The 20902-nt window shown below is 39.0% G+C and overlaps 1 protein-coding gene across 1 annotated transcript in view; it reads left to right on the top strand.

Annotated features, from left to right (window-relative positions):
* The window catches only part of DNAH5 (dynein axonemal heavy chain 5), a 165414-nt gene extending 144819 nt beyond the window's left edge, over nucleotides 1-20595 (top strand). The window contains exons 71-79 of the mRNA XM_081133505.1: nucleotides 1143-1388; nucleotides 4728-4947; nucleotides 6328-6533; nucleotides 7166-7369; nucleotides 9169-9384; nucleotides 11297-11509; nucleotides 12697-12849; nucleotides 13373-13604; nucleotides 18636-20595. Coding sequence (XP_080989631.1) covers nucleotides 1143-1388; nucleotides 4728-4947; nucleotides 6328-6533; nucleotides 7166-7369; nucleotides 9169-9384; nucleotides 11297-11509; nucleotides 12697-12849; nucleotides 13373-13604; nucleotides 18636-18787 — 1842 coding nt within the window. The 3' untranslated portion in view covers nucleotides 18788-20595. The remainder of the gene's footprint in view (nucleotides 1-1142; nucleotides 1389-4727; nucleotides 4948-6327; nucleotides 6534-7165; nucleotides 7370-9168; nucleotides 9385-11296; nucleotides 11510-12696; nucleotides 12850-13372; nucleotides 13605-18635) is intronic.
* Nucleotides 20596-20902: the final 307 nt, after the last annotated feature.

Below are 20902 nucleotides of genomic sequence, written 5' to 3'. Positions count from 1 at the left end.
GCGTTAAAACTTACGGAGTAACCATCCCCACGCCCGCTTAGGTACTGTGCCATAATGAAACAACGAGATTTGATGGTTTATTGAGAAAAAAAAAAAGGAATTTTCCAACTCAGGACACTGAAGTCACACTTCCTTCAGCTGTTCTTCTCAACTTCATTACTTTTATTCTGCCCAAATGAATTGTCAAACAGTTGCCTCATTTAAGGGCAGTGTAGAAGGTTCAAGTAGTTCCTTTCTCTCTCTCTTTTTCCTTCCATTTTATGATTTTTATTTTTTTCATATAACACTTTATTTAGCTGAAATTTAAGTCTTCCATGCTCCTTTGTACCTGCATCCTGGCTTCTGACATCCAGAGACTGATGACAGCCATGATTCCTAACTGGTCTCCTATAGTCATTCTTGTTTACTCTAGTCCATCCTGCATATTCTAGAAGAAATGGAAATATGATTATGCCCTTGCCTTAGTGACTTCCCATGGCCCTTATGGGAACACACAAGTCTTAAACCAGGTCTAGAAGTTCCCTCTGGAAAAATGTTCTCTCCTCCAAAGTTTATATTCTTGGATTAGATTCCTTTTGTGATAGTAAATCAGATACCTTTTTGGGAAGCATAATAGAAGATCTGCAGTGTAGACATATTCAATCCCCATTCCTCATAGGCAGCATCAGGCTTCTCAGCGTTTTGTCTGAGTATAACTGCTCACATCAAGGAATATTCAGTTGCCTTGTTGTAAAAATGATGCCGTGTTAGAGTTTTAATTTTCTCATATGTAAAAGGGACAGTAAAATCTATCCAGGATGATTGGAATAATTTTAATCAAAATAGCGTATTTAATAATAATAATGAAGTTAATAATGATTGCATATCAACCTGAACACATACAAAGAGTTTTTTTGTGGAGTTGCTAATGCTCAAATTCCTGCTGCTTTATAAGGTAATTTGAGGTTAAAATAGATGTGGAGGGATGTCAGCAGTAAAAGAAGATTACCAAATGAAAAAATGTAAAATATAGAATTTAACTGGCAGGGTCACTGTGGACATCACTGTGATAATCTACACAAATAAATTTTGGAAACCACCCTGCATTGTACACGTGAAGGAGTTAGAACTAGTTTTGGTGACTCGTGTACTGTGTTTGGCAGGCCCGCAAGTACATCATGGACTCCATGGGAGAAAACTATGCCGAAGGGGTCGTCCTGGACTTGGAAAAGACGTGGGAAGAATCTGATCCACGGACACCACTCATCTGTCTCCTGTCTATGGGCTCAGATCCCACAGACTCCATCATCGCCTTGGGGAAGAGATTAAAAATAGAAACCCGTTACGTGTCCATGGGCCAGGGCCAGGAGGTCCATGCTCGCAAGCTCTTGCAGCAGACCATGGCAAACGTGAGGCCAAATGTCTACTTTTGTGTTGTGTTGTTGATATTACAGGCTATAGAGTAACAGTGACAGAAAAGAACATATCACTTGTTAGGAGTTTAAATTTACATACCACATGCAGTTTACTAAATAGTAGAAGTATATTTATTAGAAAAATTTCATGGAAAAACAGATACAATTTTGAACTTTTTCTGCTGAGCCTTGACTTACGGAAAACTTACCAAACTGAACATTTTATTTCCTAACCAGCTTGCATTATGCTAAACCCCACTCCAGATCCCAAACCCTCTGTGGGGTGCACAGCCCTGCCCCCTCTGCTATACACTCCAGCCCCTCCAGCTCTACTCTTGGAATCCTCAACATTCCAGAATCTACAACACCAGTGCCTTTCTTGAGTTCCAGAATGCACAGTGGAGTCCTCCAGGCCTGGCCCAGATCCCACAGGCCAGGAATCTGCCATCACCCTGCAGTGGTGCCTGAGGTTCTAGGAAACCTAGCCTATAGCTTTCCAGGCGAGGCTCCTAAAGCCCTTTGTAGACTGCAAATTCTACAGCATGCAGAGCATGACTCCTCAGGCCTGGCCTGGGAGCCACCAAACGCTGGTAACCACATGATGACCCTGGTAAAGGGACAGTTAAGTCCAGAGTTGGGACAATTTCAAGGACTTAAGTTAACAGGATGCTGAAGCTCCTCCATTTCATTTCTAGAACTTAGCACCAGGATAAGCGCTCATGTGTTTACTGTGGTCTAGCCCTCTCTGGGGTGTCCAGCGCAGCCTGGAGGATTCCTCCACCCCTGCTCTCCTCTCCCTCCACACTTTGGCTAAGCAAGGTAGTGGTGCAGAACTACCTGGCTTCTCGTTCCTCCTGGAGGACATGCAGTCTTAGTTTAGATCCCTTTCTGGCCTTTCTTGGACCAGACCCTACTCTTCTTTCCCTGAGTCTGACTATCCCCCGTATCTCAAGACTCCTTCTGTGCCTTCCAGGGACTCCCCCTGCTGAGGCAGGATGGGCTTCCTTCCCTTTCAGCCCCCAGCCGCCGGGCCCACCATGAAACCACTGGGTTCTAGGTCCCGGCCGCTGAATCTAGAACCTTACCACTGTGCTGCATCTAGAACTGAGCCTGGTCTAGAACTGAGCCCACTGGGTTTTACAACCTCTGTGTTTACCCCGAAGCTGTGCCCTACTCCCAGCTTTGGTGAAACAGAGGGGCCCTTCACGTGGGTTGTGCTATGTTTAATGACCTTAGTTTGCAGTGGGGAGGGGGAAGGCTGAAGGGGTCTGATTGAAGTGTTTCTGGAGATGAAAAAAATTTATCTCTATTTCAGAATCCCATGTCTGGCCTGACATGAGGGCTTGGTAGGCCTTGATCCTGGTCTCTTTCTTTTCTTCCCTCCCTCCTCTCTACTGTCTTTTTTCCTCCCTCTGCATATCCCTGTAGTTAGAACAAGAACACTAATATTAACAAGGCACTCTTGAATTAAAATATATAATTGTGTAATTAATAATATAGTTTCAGGCAACTAAATTAGAATTTAAATGGAATATTTTTAGCCTTTATCCATGTTTTGTTTAGTAGTTTAAAGTAAAATAAAAAAGTATTTATTATTAGCATGACTATAACTTATCAGAGACAATAACTTTTTAGAAGTTTTGTAAGAAAGGTTTGAAGCAATATGACAGAATGAACCAATTCCCCAATAGCAGCAAACTGAATGATCCGTAAGAATGCAAGACATTTACTGCAGAATGCAGCAATCCAGAGGAGCACCCTGGCTGTGGGATTCTGTGGGTGAACATTGAAGCACTGAAGTTCTCATCTAAGAAGCTTTATATTTCATTTCTTTTTGTTTGGAATCAGTGGACAGTGTCAATTAAATTTTTCAAAGATAAAATAGTTTGTTCAGTACATGCTACATGCTTCTGAAGGAAATATAAAGGACTGTGTCAAATTCCAAAAGGATCGACTATATATGCAGGTACTCAGATTTTAGAGCAAGGGATTGGTTTGTTTCTTAGAAAGAGAAATAACTCAGGTTACACTAGTCAGAACTAAATGATCCTAAGTTACTGAGTCAAGAAAACAACTCAGGACTATGATTTGGATACTGTAGGTAATATTAGCTAAAATATTCTATAGATGAGATATTCAATCCATTATTACCACATGACCTAAAATATTGCCTGCATTGCTTTATACAAGGAATATTCTTATGCTCAAAGAATAATTTAAGAAAAATATATAACTTAATTTCCCAGACTCTTGCTTAGAATGGTAAAATTCCCCAGAGAAGGTTCTTCCATCTTCTAGAGTGTATTTGCCCAGCCACCAGTATTCTGGGATGTCAGTGGAAGACAGGAGGGGTGGGTCTCAAAATCAGTGGCTAAATTTCACCTGTTTTTAGCAAGGTTCCTATTCCCTTAACTCGCTGATGTCCCCCAGTCCAAATGCAGCCTGTTTGCCTTTTAAAGAAAACCGGCTTTCCTCCTTTCTTTGGGTGGGGCAGGAACATGTCGGGGGCTGGACTTTCAACCTTCTTGTGTTAGCGCATCTTCTTCCCCGACTTCCAGAGGGACCTCTTGACACCTATTCTTGAGTGCTTTGGAAGTTACGTGGTATGGATCAGGTTACATCTCAGCTGTCCCTGGGTGTCGGTTGAGGATTCTGCTTTCTCGAGTTCATGTTAAATGTTCCTGATACTGTCTTCACCCTCACTGATTTTGCCCTTAGAGTTCATGCCTTTAAAAAAGTCCCTTCACTGTAGTTTTCATGGAATTTGGGGAGAGAGTCAAGCTAAGTGGACATTTTCAATCAACCATCTTTACTTGCAAGTGCTGTTATCTCTTTTGATACCTCACTTTGGTTATTTTCATGACTCCTACCATTTATTATTACAGTTGGCATGCTGTGTGTGGGACCAATACATGGAACAAGGAAAGATATAGCTGCCTCAGTGAAACATTATTGCATCCTTAGGTTTGACCTAGATTAATTTAATGTGGTTAGTGTGCTTTTCTGTTTAATTTTTTTAAAAATATATCTTTATTGATTTCAGAGAGAGAGAGAAAGGGAGAGGGAGAGAGAGATAGAAACATCAATGATGAGAGTCATTGATCGGCTGCCTCCTGCACGCCCCCTGCTGGGGATCGAGCCCACAACTGGGGCATGTGCCCTGACCGGGAAACAAACTATGATCTCCTGGATCCTAAGTTGATGCTCAACCACTGAGCCACGCCGGCCGGACTCTGTTAAATTTTAATTACTTAATTTTTAAAGAATGTACTAATTTAAATCTCTGGGCAAAATGCAAAATAACCTAATTTCCATTCGCTGTTGTTGACTCAGGGAGGATGGGCACTTCTGCAGAACTGCCATCTGGGACTCGATTTCATGGATGAGCTCATGGACATGGTTACAGAAACTGAGATGGTACATGATGCCTTCCGCCTATGGATGACCACTGAGGTTCACAGGCAGTTTCCCATTACACTCCTTCAGATGTCCATTAAGTTTGCCAATGAGCCTCCGCAGGGCCTCCGGGCAGGACTGAAAAGAACATATGGTGGTGAGTGGAGGAATACTTCCAAGTTTATTGGAGTTCTTGTACTTAGATTGTTTTCTTAAATTGTAAAAACAGAATCAGCTAGGATATAGTTATAGCAAACAGCACTACTATTTAACATGCTGAGGAGCAGTGGCCCCTTTGTCATGGTCCTTGTGGAACGTTAGGCAGCAGAGCTCAGAATTTCCCACCTTATATTTTTCCTATTTTTCCAGTATTGCTCTACTTTGGCCTGTACTGTTCTCTGCACACTTACCTTTTTATGTTAATATCTAAATTTGATATTTTTGTTATTTATGGTCTTTATGTTCCAACTCTGAAGTAGGACAGCAACCTCTTCCAGGAGGAGAGGCTGAGTTAAGGATATGGCCTGTCTTCATTTCGTGAAGCCACATGTCAGCATGTCAGAATGGTAGCTAAGTTAGAAATCAAACCAAAGCAGCAGAACCCAACCAAGATGCCTTCCATTCAAAACCAGAACCGAGAGTATTCTCTTGGCCATTGCTTCCTCTACTTCATAGTTTCCTATCTGGACTCATGGTCATGGAAAGAACCTTGATGTTGGGATCAGAAATCCTGTTTCTGGCCCTCCCTGAACAAAATGCTTTGTTCTCTTGGATGTTAGTCACTCAAACAACCAGAGTTTCAATGTTCTCATATGTAAAATAGGGACAATAAAATCTATCTATGATGATGGAGTACAGTGTACTTAATAATAACAATGAATATAATAACTCTATATCAATCTGAAAAATCTACAAAGTTTTTTTTGGACTTGCTAACAAGACTCAGATTCTTGCCAATTTATAAGCTAATGTGGAGATAAAGTGGATGTGGAAAGGTTAGATTACCAAATGAAAAAACATGATTTTATATATGTAATATAAATACATATATAATAATCATAATTATTATTTTGAGAATATATTCAGGTTGCAATGGGTTTCTATATACAGTATTAACAATTTAATATTAATTAAAATAGTGTATGTACATGCTCCAAATAACAGTAATGTAAATTTTATTATTATTATCATTATTATTATGTGGTGGTGGTTGTAGTAATAGTGGCAGTGTTTATTTTACTGCCATGGTTCTTCCACTTCTGTTTTATCCCCACATTAGCTTGTTAGATTGGGAGAAATTTGATCCATGTCAGTGAGCCCCTCCTCCCCTCAAATCTCTTTGCAGATTTTTCAGAGAGAAATGCCCTCTGAATACCCAAAATTCAATTATAGTTGCCATATGAATGTGATAAAAAATAATTCAAGATAAGTGAGTTAAGTGTTAGGAATTTACAAAGAAAATTAATAACCTATAAAAAGTAATAGAAAATAAAGATGTTTGAGAGATGATACAGGCTTTCTCCCGGCTGACCACAAGGTGTGAGCCAAGACCTGCTGGATGTGAGCGCGGTGGCCCAGTGGAAGCCCATGCTCTACGCCGTGGCCTTCCTGCACTCCACAGTCCAGGAGAGGCGGAAGTTTGGTCCCCTGGGCTGGAACATCCCTTATGAATTTAATCAAGCGGACTTTAATGCCACCGTGCAGTTCATCCAGAACCACTTGGATGACATGGATATCAAAAAGGTACTGTGTGCGAGCTGCTTCATGCCACTGGTGATGGTGGGTCCTCAAGCTAACGTGACCTCCCCGCCCCCGTCCCAGCTTTGGAGTCAATCTTGTAAGAGTGATGATTTTCTGTGCTTGCAAAGTTATTTTTAATTCATAGCAACTTGGGTCAGTCACACTTGCCTCTTGATTTCAGCTAAAAAATAAACAAATTTTGATTATCTCTTAATTTCTCAAAGTCAAGTTGACATTACATATAAGACAACCTAACAGTCTTTTAGAGAGATGGGGAATGGGTGGGGAAACTTGTTTTTTAAAAATCTTAAAAAATGAAAATGAATTATAGATTCCTTTTGAAGTGTGTGCTTTTTAAAGAACTGCCCTAATATTCTAAAAAAAGAACAACAAAAAACCTTATTTTTCTTTTGAAATTAAAATATGAAATGCAGAGTCTATTTCAAGTCATAAAGATGAGCTTCGAATAATCACTTTTGTTTGCCTAATTAATTTTCTTTCTGCCCTTTTCACATTACTGATGACGAATGAATGAATGACATTGATGACAATGAACACATGGATGCTACTTGGTGGGGAAGGTGAGGATGAGGCAGTAGTCAGTTCTCTACAATTATTCTGCAATTTTTTTCCAGGGTGTCTCCTGGTCCACCGTCCGCTACATGATAGGCGAGATTCAGTATGGAGGCAGAGTCACCAATGACTACGATAAGAGGTTGTTGAACACATTTGCTAAGGTTTGGTTCAGTGAAAATATGTTTGCACCAGATTTCAGCTTTTACCAAGGATACCATATTCCAAAGTGCACCACAGTGGATAACTATCTTCACTACATCCAGGTTTGTCAGTGTCAGAGTTTTATGTTTAGGGCCAGTATCCCCGGCATTTGACCTTTTGGTTTTTTATTTACACTGTATATACCTCCTTCGGTATAAATTTTAAAGGTGATGCATATTGAACCTTCCACCATAGATGTTTTCTTCATATGTTTATATTTTACTTAAGGATTAAAATGCATATATATATATATATACACATATATATATATATATATTTGATGTGTTTTGTATGAATTTCCTCCATCTATTTTTTTTAATGCTTTAGTGAAGAATATTCTTTGTGGAGGTGATAGATTGAGCAGATTAGAACTGGGAAACCTACACCAGTTCCCTGGAGCCCCTACCTATGAGACTTCAGTTACCTGTGCTAATAGGGCAGAGGTAGCCTCTGGACTCAGTCTGGTTTATTTTTCAATCCACTTGCCTTATTTTGTGACATCTGCTCCTTAATCCTGGCCTGATGGACAGTGTACGAGTGTGTTCAGGGGACCACAGGTAGAGAGCTTCCTCATTCAGGGTCAGGTACTTCTTTGTGGTCGGGGAGGTGATGGAGGGCTGTCCTGGGGGTGAGCAACAACCCTGGCCTCTCCAAACTAGATGTCAGTAGCATCCCCACGTAGTTGTGACAGCCAAAAAATGTCTCCAGACATTGCCAAATGTCCCCTGGGGGGCAAAATCACCCCTGATTGAGAAACACTGCTCTAAGAAAGAATAAGGAAGATTTTGACAGGAAATTTGGGGAAGAAAATGGATTTGTGTTTCAAGTAACTACATTTTCTGTCTCTATACCTTGAATTAATTAGGTCATTATTTAGCAATCTCTTTTGCCTCTAAGATTTATCTCAGAGTGAACAAACTAAAGCACAACAGCCCCAAAGGTCTAAATTTATTAGTTTATTTAGAGGTTCTGTGATAAATAAATGTGATGAGTTTATTATATATTTCTACCTTTATACTTTTAGTAATTCAAATCAACAAATATATGTGTCTTAATTATACTATATGTGTCTTTAAATCATTGGCACTGAATAAGAAAATGCCTATGAAGGTATAAATTTAGACGTGCCTCTACATATATTTATTTATATACATCTCATTTCACAACGAACTTGAGGCCTCTCATAAGAAGACATTATGTTAAAGAAATAAAATAAGGGAGTAGAAAGGAGGGGAGAATATAAATAAGTCTACAGTAAAACAGGATACAGTTCACACGTAGAAATATATGTCAAGTTACAGGTTAATGTTTTGTTTTTCAAATAGCTGTTTTGCATCTGTCATTTGCTCTCCGTCTCTTGCTGTCTGTTTTCCTTGCTGACTCTTGCTCTCTCAATATTTGTCCCTTCTAGTCTCTTTCTCCCCAGGAGAATAGAATTCCTTTATTTGGGCCCCAGTTGCTAATACTGTCACTTTCTGGTATCTTAAAAACATAGTAACCATTAGTTATTCAACATTCATTTAAACAACTGGCTTGAATTAGATAGGACCTTCAGAAAACAAAACACCAATCCATAGCTCCCCTTCTTCCTTACATATTATAAAACAAGACAGAATCTCTTTGATTAAATTTGCTGGAGTTGCAGGCTTAACGTACCATGGGCCGATTATGTTTCTCAGTGTTAATTCTTTTTCAAGGCAACTTTGATTTTTTTCTGGAGGATTATTGAGATAGTGGCCTGACACAACTAAGACATCTCTTATCAATGCTTATCCTAATAAAAACACATTTCTTTCCTAAGATAGTATAATTTAACTGGTACTATGTCAGCAGCCTGCTTACTGGGATCCTTGTTGTTCAGAGTTTGCCCACCTACGACAGCCCCGAGGTCTTTGGGCTGCACCCCAATGCCGACATCACCTACCAGAGCAAGCTGGCCAAGGACGTGCTGGACACCATCCTGGGCGTCCAGCCCAAGGACAGCTCTGGGGGCGGCGATGAGACCCGGGAGGCAGTGGTGGCACGGCTGGCCGATGACATGCTGGAAAAGCTGCCCCCTGACTATAGCCCGTTTGAAGTGAGTTTAAATCCTGTCAAATGTCAGCTGTGGGTGGAGGTGGAAGAGAGCATGCAGGGGATAAATGGTGATAAAAAAATAATATAAAGAAAAAAGAAGAAAAAAGAAATGTCACCTGTGGATGTGTCTGGTTGGGGGAATGAGGAAGGAGCACACCCATAATTTTTCTGAAATAAAAAAAATTATTTAAAAAACTCACTTCCTGTAAAACCAAGAAAAGTTTTTGAATCTATAAATGTGATTATTTCAAAGTATAAATGATAAGGAAACTTGATGTGAATGTTAACGTTCATCATAAAATTGCAAGTGTATACTGATGGGTTAGGATTCCTTTTCTAGAACTTTGCCTTGAGGTATGTCACATTGTTGTTTGGAGGAAAGTAATGTATTCTTAGAGTTTAGCACCCAATTGTTGAAAAAATGTTGTGTAATTTAATGTACACCTTAAAATTCAGGCTATCTTAATTTCAGGGAACCTGTATTTTTTTTTTAAGTAAGTTTCTCTTTTCCTTCTTTCCTTTTTTTTTTTTTTAAAAAATATGTCCTTATTGATTTCAGAGAGAGGAAGGGGGAGAGAGAGAGAGAAACATCAATGATGAGAGTCATTGATCGGCTGCCTCCTGCACGCCCCCGACTGGGGATCGAGCCTGCAACCCGGGCATGTGCCCTGACTCGAAATAGAACTGCGATCCCCTGGATCCCAGGTCGATGCTCAACCTCTGAGCCACGCCTGGCTGGGCAGGAACCTGTATTTTTTTCATTAACTCTCTGCAGCCTCATCTCATGGGTTTCAAAAATTAATGTCTTTTTAATATGCAACTAATTTCTAAGCAATTTTATGTTTATTAAAGTTAACTTTTTTAGACATTTGAGCCAATTGTCAAAAGGTTTACCCAGATAACATTTTAAAACTTTTGATAAAAGCAAAAGTAAGTACTTATTTTCCATATTGTCTTAAGAGATGACCTGGACTAAACGTGTGATACTTTTGTCATGGGGCCACCATATTTCTTCATATATTGCCCTTTTTCCAATAGGAAACCTGCAGGATTTTGTTTCTTTAGCATCTTATTACTTTCCACGAAGTGGGCCATTCTGGCCATTCTGGCTGCTAGTACTATAGACTGAGCTCAAGGACCAGTCGCCAAGGGAATAATTTCCCCAGGAAGAAACTGGTTGCTTGCTTGGAGAAAATCAAGACTGTAATCAGCTTTCATAAACACCTTTCATTACAGCATCAGGAAACAGGTCATTCATGCCTAGCAGTGGTTAAAATATTATGAAGCATTAAAAATCTCTAAAAATGTAATAATTAAATAAGTCTGGTAAGTAATGGGGTTTAGGAGCGTCTGCCTCCTTTTGCTGAATTTGTCAGTGCTACCCTAGGATAAAGCAGCTCAGCCGAGCACAATGACTGACCCATAGAAGATTCTCAATAAATACTTGTAATATGGAAATGGGTGGGTGGGTGGGTGGATGGATGCTTTGATGGAAAACAGAAAGCTTTGAAAATACAAGTATAGTTTTTTAGGGCAGCCAGCACAGTGGTCATGTATGTGTACGTGTCTGTCTGTGTGTACCCATGTGTATGTTTGAAAGTCTTAAATTGGCAGTATATGAGCATTTCCCAACAAGTGCTGTTGCCCTTTAGAAGGCTGCCTGGTTGTGGTCATGTGTTTTATATTTTTCTGTGAATTAATGGCTACCTGTTCTCTTCCACATGGGATGAAAAATTAGCTGATCATCTAACAGATGCTTTCTTTCTTATTCTCTGTTTTCTGGAAGTGAAAAAAATAAAATAAAAGCTTGCTATTTATGGAATTGTAAAGTTTGGGGCCTTTTCAGAAGCTCCCATTACGTAAACATTAATAGCTTTCTGATGTTTAACATGTGCTGATTGTCTCCATGGCAGGTGAGAGAGAGGCTGCAAAAGATGGGCCCGTTCCAGCCGATGAACATTTTCCTGAGGCAGGAGATAGACAGAATGCAAAGGGTGCTCACGCTGGTCCGCAGCGTCCTGACCGAGCTGAAGCTTGCCATCGACGGCACCATCATCATGAGTGAAAATCTTCGAGATGCGCTGAATTGCATGTTTGATGCCAGAATTCCTGCTCAGTGGCAAAAAGTATGTTTAAGTCTGCTCTTGCCCTGCCTAATCGCTTTATTGTCGTGAACAGCTGTGACTGGCAAGCGGAAAGCATCTAAGGGTAGTTTACTTAAAAGTGTTCTTTTGCTCAGGGATTAATTCCCTTATAGTCCAGTATTTTTAGATTGTACATAAGTAAGGAAATTATGTAGCATCTCCCACGTATCGGGCGCTCTGCTGGGCAATTTACATGCATTATTTCATTTAAGTCTTACATGTTATTACCATCAATTTGCAGATGAGGGACTTGAGGTTGGGAGAGGTTAAATCTTTTCTCAAGTCACACACCTAAGTAGTCCAAGAATCAGAATTTAAATCCAAGCTCTTGGGCTTCAAAGCCCATGAGACTAGTTTCACAGAAGAGAATGTTCTGAGGTACACACACATCAAAAGTCACACCAAAGATAAACATTCTCCCTTCCTTTGTTTGTAGCTATGTGAATAGGTATATCTCAGGATTACAAGGGTGTTTACTGATTACCTGTTGGTAATTGTGCTAAATGACAGATGTGGTTTTAAGAAATAATCTACTTGGAAAAGTAAAATGAGGACCTGAATGTCTTTTTAAACAATAAATGAAAATTAATTGTTGGTGCCAATGGGGCCTGTGTTTCCATTTCTGCATCTTCATCAGAGGAAATCAAAGTACATTCTAAGGACATCTCCAGAAAATAATTGTTGTTCACCTCGTTAAAAACTATAAATGGATAAGGCTTCTATGAGTTATTATCCACAGAATATATTTTAAAGTGTTGATTAGACCATGAGCACATTTACGTAAGGAGAGACCCTGTTTTATAATGTATTTTAACCTAAGAAAAATAGTTGAAACCTGTTAGCTTTAATACAATTGTTTTAATACTTTATAGCAGAATTGGTGATGCATATGTTTGTAAGCGGAAGGCGAGTCTATTGGCAGTAGACATTGTGGACAGCATCTGAGCTCTCTATCTGGTATTTGTGTGATGATTAGCTGATTCCATCAAAATATCTTAAGGAGGAAGAATTATTTGAAAACTTAACTTTCAGAACCCCAAGGGAATTATGTCTTAGGGATTTTAAATTCTAAAAGTGAAATTGGTGTTTCATCATTTTTTTTCTGTGAACATAGCTAGTTAGACAGCAAAATGAAACCTGTATTAATTGTTTTAATGTATGCATTTCAGGCGTCGTGGGTTTCAAGTACATTGGGTTTCTGGTTTACTGAACTTATTGAAAGAAACTGCCAGTTTACCTCCTGGGTTTTCAACGGCCGACCCCACTGCTTCTGGATGACCGGCTTCTTTAACCCCCAAGGATTTTTGACTGCAATGCGACAGGTAATAAATAGCTCTGATATGCACCTGTTGTGTTCTTATAGTTTTCCTCTATAATGTTCTCTCCTTTCATTATAGTTTTAAATAATATAATAAGACGGAGAATGAATCTCTGTTATGGATGCTAGCTCTTACACTGTCCTGAACATAAATCCAGCAACTTGTTCTCAGGCTGCTAGCTTGAATTTCAGTCTTTATTTGTTATTTTTATATTTTATTATATATATATATATATATATATATATATATATATATATATATATATGTTATTGTGATATTTGTTATTTTTATATTTTATTATATATCTTTTATTATATATATATACACACACATGCACATATACACACACACACACAAGCAGTTAACTTGTGACACATGTATTGGTTCTGAGAGAATCTTTTTAACTTTAAATACTATTCTACTTAAATTGAATTACAGTAATTGAAGGCTGCGCTGTCATTTATGTTTTGCATATAGAAACCTCTAATGCTAATTCCTCTTTTACTTTTGTTCTTGCCTGGGGTAGGAGATAACTCGGGCCAACAAAGGCTGGGCTCTGGACAATATGGTGCTTTGCAATGAAGTCACCAAGTGGATGAAAGATGACATTTCTGCCCCTCCCACAGAGGGCGTCTATGTCTACGGCTTATATCTTGAGGGTGCTGGCTGGGACAAGAGGAACATGAAGCTCATTGAGTCCAAACCGAAAGTGCTCTTTGAGCTGATGCCTGTCATAAGGATTTATGCAGAAAACAACAGTAAGTTTTTTTAAAAAATTTATTGGGGTGACATTGGTTAATATGAGCATATAGGTTTTAGGTGTGGGTTTCTGTGTTACAAGACCTGTATATTGCTCTGTGTGCCCACCAACCAAAGCCAAATTTCTAAAATATGATTTCTGGCTAAAAGAACATTGATTATCATTGGAACTCGTCAACATGTGAAAATATTTTCCTTATAAAATGAAAGAAAGATCTTTTCACATGGAGGTAGGGGTTACTTTTTTATTTCTTGTGACTAAACTGTAAAAATCCACTGCAATATGACATTGAACATCTCAGCATGGTAGTAATAAAGTAATAATTTTATAATACAGGCAATTCTTTATTTAAGAACAGATTATTCTAGAAGCACTGTGGTAGCCCTGCTGGGCATTAGTCAGTGGTGAGGCTCGTTAGCAGCAGGTAAGGGAAGAAATAAAATAAACAAAGGAAAAGCGACTAATTTCAAAGCACTAAAAATGAAAAAACAGAAAGAAAGAAAAGAAAAACTTTAGTTCTCTATTCTTTTTTTTTTTTGGTTTCAATAGAAATTAGTGGAAACTTACTTTGCCAATTAATTTTGTTGGAGAAGTGCTTGTTTAGTGGTAAAAAAAAGCTAACATTTTGTTGTTCTTTTTATACTATAAATCTAATGTTCACTTTTGATAACTGGAAAGGGTTCTAATTGAGATAAAGATGTGTAGCATTATTAATGGCCAAAGTCCAACAAAAGTGCAGTTTTAAAATTAAAATTTTTATAACAGATTGTTTTTATGTTAATATGAAGAACAAATTTCAGTTTAAATAATTCATCATTGAATTTTACATACCAGACTGGTTTATTTGTTTTCAACAAGATGTCTAGATATTTATTTGAACTCTAAAAATGGACAGATATATCCCCAAATATTTATTTTATTCATGTTTCTTGTTAGAACATCATGGGAAAGTTGCCCAAATAGTACTAAATTCACCAAAAGGGTAAAAACACCCACACAACTCAGGTCCTCTGTTTTCAAAGGAATTTGAAAGGAGGTAGATATAGGAAAGATCTATCTCCTTACAGATTTACTATATAGATAGTGATGCTTATAAATGAACTGCAGTGCTGTAGCCCATGTGATGGGAAAACCACAATTAGAACATTTTGGGGGAACAAAGCAAGATTACATGTACCTCTGGTCATGAAGTAGGCTGAGAAGGATCTCAGGGTCCCTGCAGCTAATGAGGATATTTCCTTCTTGGGAAAACATTTTTCTAAGAATGCCCTGGAACTCCTCCCTGCATCTAACACTGCAGATGTGGGGCCGGGCGTGGGACTAGCCCTATGGTGACCAGGAGGTGGAGGGCTCCTGACTCCTGAGCCCGCAGCATGTAGTCCACTTTCAGCTCGTAAACCTGGAACTCTGTCCAAGTCATGGGAACATGATTCTGCAGAGTGTGGAAATCTAATACCTTGGGCATCTACTGAATTCCAGACATTATATGATGCCAGGTATTCACATATATTAACTTACTTAATCTTTACTACAGCTCTGTAAGATACATCATGCCGATTTTGCAAACGAGGAAATGAAGGTTTAGAGACATTATGTAATTTGCCTGTGATTCCCGCCTACCAAAGCTGGTTTGAGAACCCATTTGCCTCTTGTGGGATGGATGCAAACCTTCAGGAACTCCTTAAGACTATGCATTTAGGCAGTCTCTGTGGTATCTGGGATGGAGCTTGAAAGTCAAGGCTACATTGAAGATGAGGAGAACTCCCTTGCATTTTGAAGTCATGAGTTTATTTTTCTTACGTACGTGGTAAGGCAGGCACAGTAAAAACCTCTGCCCTGTGCTGAAGGGAGCTCTCACTCCTGATGGCCTCCCTCCCCTCTTGCCTCAGGCTAAAGGTGGTCACCTCCCCTGCCTACTGGTGGGGCTATGTGTTCTTAGGTAGAAGACAGTGAGCCAGGCACCTGGATATCTGGGAATTGAAGTCAGGTATCTAGTATCTCCCGTTCATGTTCACATCTTTCTGCAAAGACACAGGCACATTCGTACACATAGTAAATCCCAGCTATTGATGAGATGAAAAGCGCAGGCTCTGGATCTGTTCTGGTGAGAATTGATTCTTGTCATATTGCCTACAGCTTTGTGACCCTGACAGGTAACTCACCTCCTTATTGTCCAGTTTTCTCATCTGTAAAATGGGGTTGTTGAGAGAATAACACTGATGATGTCCAGCATATAGCACACAATCAATAATTTTATTATTATTGCTGCTATTGTTATCTCATGCGCTTCCTGAAAGATTAAAACACATATCATATATGAGTGCACTATTTAATATCCTAAATGTTATTAGCAAAAGAGGGGTTAAGTAAAGGAATGATTTAAAGGTTACATAGGGGATCTCTATGGAACTTGGTTATCTTGGATATTGCAAGGAATATATGATGTAATAACAGTTGGATGGAAAATGTAGGCTAGAGAGGGAAATTACCGAGTTAGAAAATGAAATTCCCTCAAGGTGTTTTATTAAAGCCTTTAGGTTCCTAAAAGCCTATAGCTCACCAATTTAGACAGCTGCCTCTCTCTGCTCCTCCTTCTGAAGCCCCAAGGCTTTAAACATATTTAGCCAATTTGTTCTACCTACATAGCATGTTTATTTTTTCCTTCAAAGTTATTTGTCTAACCAGGCGTAATGGTTTGGAATCATCTGTTGTTTAGCATCTGTCAGCACTTTCACTATAAAACCATACTTTCCGTGGCTTCTAATCCTGCTGCAGAAGTTTGCTGCATGCTGTGACTTGGCATGGCCACCTTCAGCTCTGAAGCAATTAAACATAAATAAAATTGGATCAGTATTTCAGAGAATTTTACCTGCTTATTGAAAAGGATACTATTTTTCCAATTCTATTTTCCCGGGTATTAAAATCTCAGTAGTCAAATCCTTGCCAAAGTGTAATTATTATAATTATCATTTGGTTCAAATGTAAGACTCCAGTGGCTTACTTCAAGATTTATAAAATGATCATTAGTCAAATTTTCATACAGAAGAACAAGTTATTATACACGTGTTCTGTTTACAGATCCTAGGATTAAAGGGTTTAAGTATATCAGTTGGTAGAGTTAGTATTGACTGCACTTTATGAATTTACTGTCATCCACATATATTCATATATTTGCTTAATTATTATTACTAATGATATTCCCATGGTAATTTAAAAAATAATGCCTAGACTTAAAAATTAGGCATTATATTAATTTAGAATGTTTCTAGTGATTAATTTCATGTGATTAAACAAACACATAGTTTTAAATTACTGAAAAATATCAGTTTTAGAACAGGGTCTCTCAACTGTGGTATTATTTACATTTTTGGTCCAGAGAATTTTGTTGTGAGGGGCTGCCCTATGCATTATAGGATGTTAGCAGAATCCCTGGCCTTTACCCACTTGATGCCAGTAGCACCTCCCGAATTGTGATAACCAAAAATGTCTCCAGATATTGGCTAATCTTCCTCCCCCAGGGTAAAATTGCCCCTCGTTAAGAATCATCACTTTAGGATATTTATCTTATATTGAAACATATCTATAATACCATCAAATTCAAATGTTTAACTTCTTCCAATAAAATTAATTATAGTGGACATATAAAAACACATGGCACAGCAGGTTGAAGGTTTTATTGGGTTAACAAATAAGACTTTAACTTCTGACAGTGTCTTGCTTTTGTAATATGTTAGGAAAAGCTAAATATTGAGCAAGTTAGTTTGGGGAAATAAATTCAGTCACTTTGATATACTAACATTGCAGTTAGAAAGTTACTATTTTTGTGTATCAGTGCCCATGTTTGTAACACTAATTCACCAAAGCATACTTACCCTTTTAGTTAAATGTGCTTTCATCTCACTAGTTATATAAGGGTCACTTATATTATTGGCCTTCCAAGGGGGTACAAGGATGGGTGCAGACACAACTTTTGTCCTGAAGAAATTTATAATCTGGAAGAGAAGGGGAAATAATATACTGCCTCCTGAGATGGATGTTATAAGATGTGCAGATAAACTATTCTGGGCAGAGTGGACTTAACAAGAAGCTAATGAAGCTTCAACTCCAAGGCTACTCAGTGCAGAGGCTCCTTCCAAAGTGTACTTACATGTTTGTAAATTGTACTCTTTTTCTTAAAGAGCCCCTTTCCCCAGATTGTATGTTTATGGCCCCATAAGACCTGAATCTGTCCCTTATCACGGGGCTTCCAAAGGTGGAGAGAAAGTGAGTCTTTGGTTAGGGGTGAATACATTAGAGAGGGTCTCTGAAGGGTGACCATCCATAGGTTGTGTCTCATGGCATGTGTGGCTTTGGATACTCCAAGTAATCCTCTACTTCAAAGGCAGATTGAATCTCATGAAGCTGGGCTCTGCCATGACTCTCTGCTTCCCAGCCACTTTTATTTCTCTACAAATATGGAGAAGTCACACCTGCAGGAGTGGGGAGCATCCTGTCCTGTGATTTCAAATGTGATTTGGACTGTGGCACAGAGGGTTGGAGACAGGATTTTGGAATAATAATAGTGAAATAATAGTGAGCACTGTTTCTGGACATCTGATTAAAAGGGACAGGTGCCTCATGCCAAAGGCAAGCTATGAGGGAAACACAGAGAGGGGGTGAGAGCACAAGACGTGGTCCAGAAGTAAAGGCCACAGGGTGGAGGGCAGTGTCGAATTGACAGGGAGAAAGGACAGAGAGGAAGCAGTGGCAGGCTCATGGTCATGCTACGTGAGCAGGGGTTATTGGTACGGACGTGGGGTAAGAGCCAGTGGGGAGAGCCTGAGTATGCCTGGGGGTCTTGTCATATCCACTGGAAACCTGTGGTAGCCTCACATCTAGGGATTGACTGACCTCAGGAAGAATTTCCCTCATTTGCCAAACGCATCTCTTTTTGGAATGACCTTCAAAATGCACACATTTGGCTCTGCACTGTTTGGGTTACTTAAATTGGAAATTCAACAAGTTTGTTTCCTTTATGATTTTTTTGTAGCTGTAAGAGATCCTCGGTTTTACTCCTGCCCCATCTACAAAAAGCCGGTCCGAACAGACTTGAATTACATCGCTGCTGTGGACCTCAGGACAGCCCAGGCGCCTGAACACTGGGTGCTCCGTGGCGTCGCCCTCCTCTGTGATGTCATGTGACACGGGGCATGTCCCCCACCCAGTGCTTGGGAAAATGCAGCATACAAATTACCATACCCTTTATCTTCTGTGAGCGATGAACATCCTGTAAATCAGGCTGATTGTGATAAATGACCTGCATAGGCTTTCCTCTCCTTAGTCGGATGCTTAATTACATTTACCTGTTTCATCATTAATGACCGATCACTGTGTTTGTTGAAAAGTTACTTGGTGATTTAAAAGTAAAATTTACAACTTCCTAATGAAGCGCGGCCCTCAAATCCACAGTCATACATTTTCTCCCTCCTTCAAGTCTAGGGACTGAGTAGGTTAAGCAGAAGGTATTTCCCTTGAAAGGATTATTCTTCTGTTAATGTGCTTCTGGTGACAGCCCGGTTCTCTAAGGTGACACGGCAGGTTTGTGCTGATTTTGCTTTTATTGCCTTTCTGCATTTAGGTCAGGTTAAGGGATTTATGTTCATGGCTCAAGCAGCCAATTAAAAGGACCTTTTAAAAATAGAAGGGAATAGAAGGCTGGTATAAGAATGTGAATGAATGTCAACTCATGTAATCCTGTAGGACAAACATATAGAATAATGTTCTGGCCCACTGATAATTAATAATGAGACACTAATTGATATCTGTTATGAGAAAAAATGAAAGCTAGACATAAAAGGGGTTCACTCACAGACTCCTAGAGCAGTGTACATCGGCCCGTCCTTTCTGTAAAATAATTAGCTAGCTGAGCACAGAAAGAGCCATAAGAAGGTTCTCAGGCTTTGGTCTTCCTTTCCTCTCCTGGAAATCTATACCAAGGAAACCATGTAAAAGACCTACAAAATTCATGTGTAAAAATGTATTCAATAACAGAAATAAGTGAAAAAATGCCCTCCATGTTCAATAATAAGGCTATGCTTTAGGAGATTAGGAGGAGTTAGGCAGTCATGCACAGCAATATTAAACATTTCATAATATGGAAATGGCAAGCATGTAGTTGTTAAAAGACATACTAACGAAATATCGAGTACTGTGAATTTAACTGTAAAATGTGTTTGCGTGTGCACAAAGATTAGACAATAATATGGAAAAATAAAAACAGGTGTGACAGCAAGGTAAAGGTCTCAAATGACCTGAAAAAAATATAATGGTTGGAAGGAACAAATAGGGAAAGGCTAAAAGTCTTAGATGGCATATGGGGACTTCACATGGGCTTTCACTATTAAAGGAAATACTACGTAAGGACCTTTTCATAGATTTTTGTTTTAAATTCTAGTTATAAATTATAAACCACTTCATCTATAACCTATTGACTAGAAAACTTGGTCAGTATTAAATTAGAATTGTGGTTTACAAATGTTTGGTTAACTTTAGATCTACATAACTTGTTTCTGGTTGTGATAAAATGTTTCATAGGGACGGAGGGTTACAGGGAACAGGTGTGGGTCCCTTTCACTAGGCTTTGCTCTGTGACAAGTATGAATTTATGCTAATTATGATGAGTTAGACCTGAGTGGTTCATGTGACCCCTACCCATCTTCTGCTTGTCTCCCAAATCGCCGATTCCACCCTCTGCTTCACCCAACCTCCTGCTTTTCCTTCCAGTGCATTCTTCATTTCAGCTGTTATGTTCTCTGTTTTTGACTGGTCCTTTTTTATGGACTCCTACCCATCTTGGATGATGCTGTTCCCACTTGAGCAAATTCCTGTGGTCTGAGTTAATATATCAGTTGATTTGTGTGGATTGTGGTAAAGCCATTACTTTGTTTTGAAGAACGTATAATGAAAATGTGAAAATAATGAGAATTAATAAAAAAAATTTAATAAATGTCAAAATTGAGATTGGTATTTATTAGAAAGGAGGTAAGTGCCATTGAATATCCAGAATTAAGCTTTCAAAACTTGATTTTATGTCAAATAATTTGAAAATGAATAATTCATATAACTTTGTGATACACTCCTGTTATATATAAGTTTTGAATACCAAAAGTAGAAAAGGACACCGTGAAAATAACTGGAAGTTATTGGAACTGTTCAATAAGGAGCGTCTCTTCACCGTCACTTCTGCCCCCAGTTCCCACCCACTGAAGGGCCTCCTGCTCTCCACTGAATGTGGGGTAAGGGAGGACCCAGTAACCG

Source organism: Miniopterus schreibersii (genome assembly GCF_964146895.1).
Source record: "Miniopterus schreibersii genome assembly, chromosome: 3".
NCBI classification, from domain to species: domain Eukaryota; kingdom Metazoa; phylum Chordata; class Mammalia; order Chiroptera; family Miniopteridae; genus Miniopterus; species Miniopterus schreibersii.
Note: the sequence above shows the minus strand (reverse complement) of the source record. Positions and strands in the feature narration are given on the sequence as shown.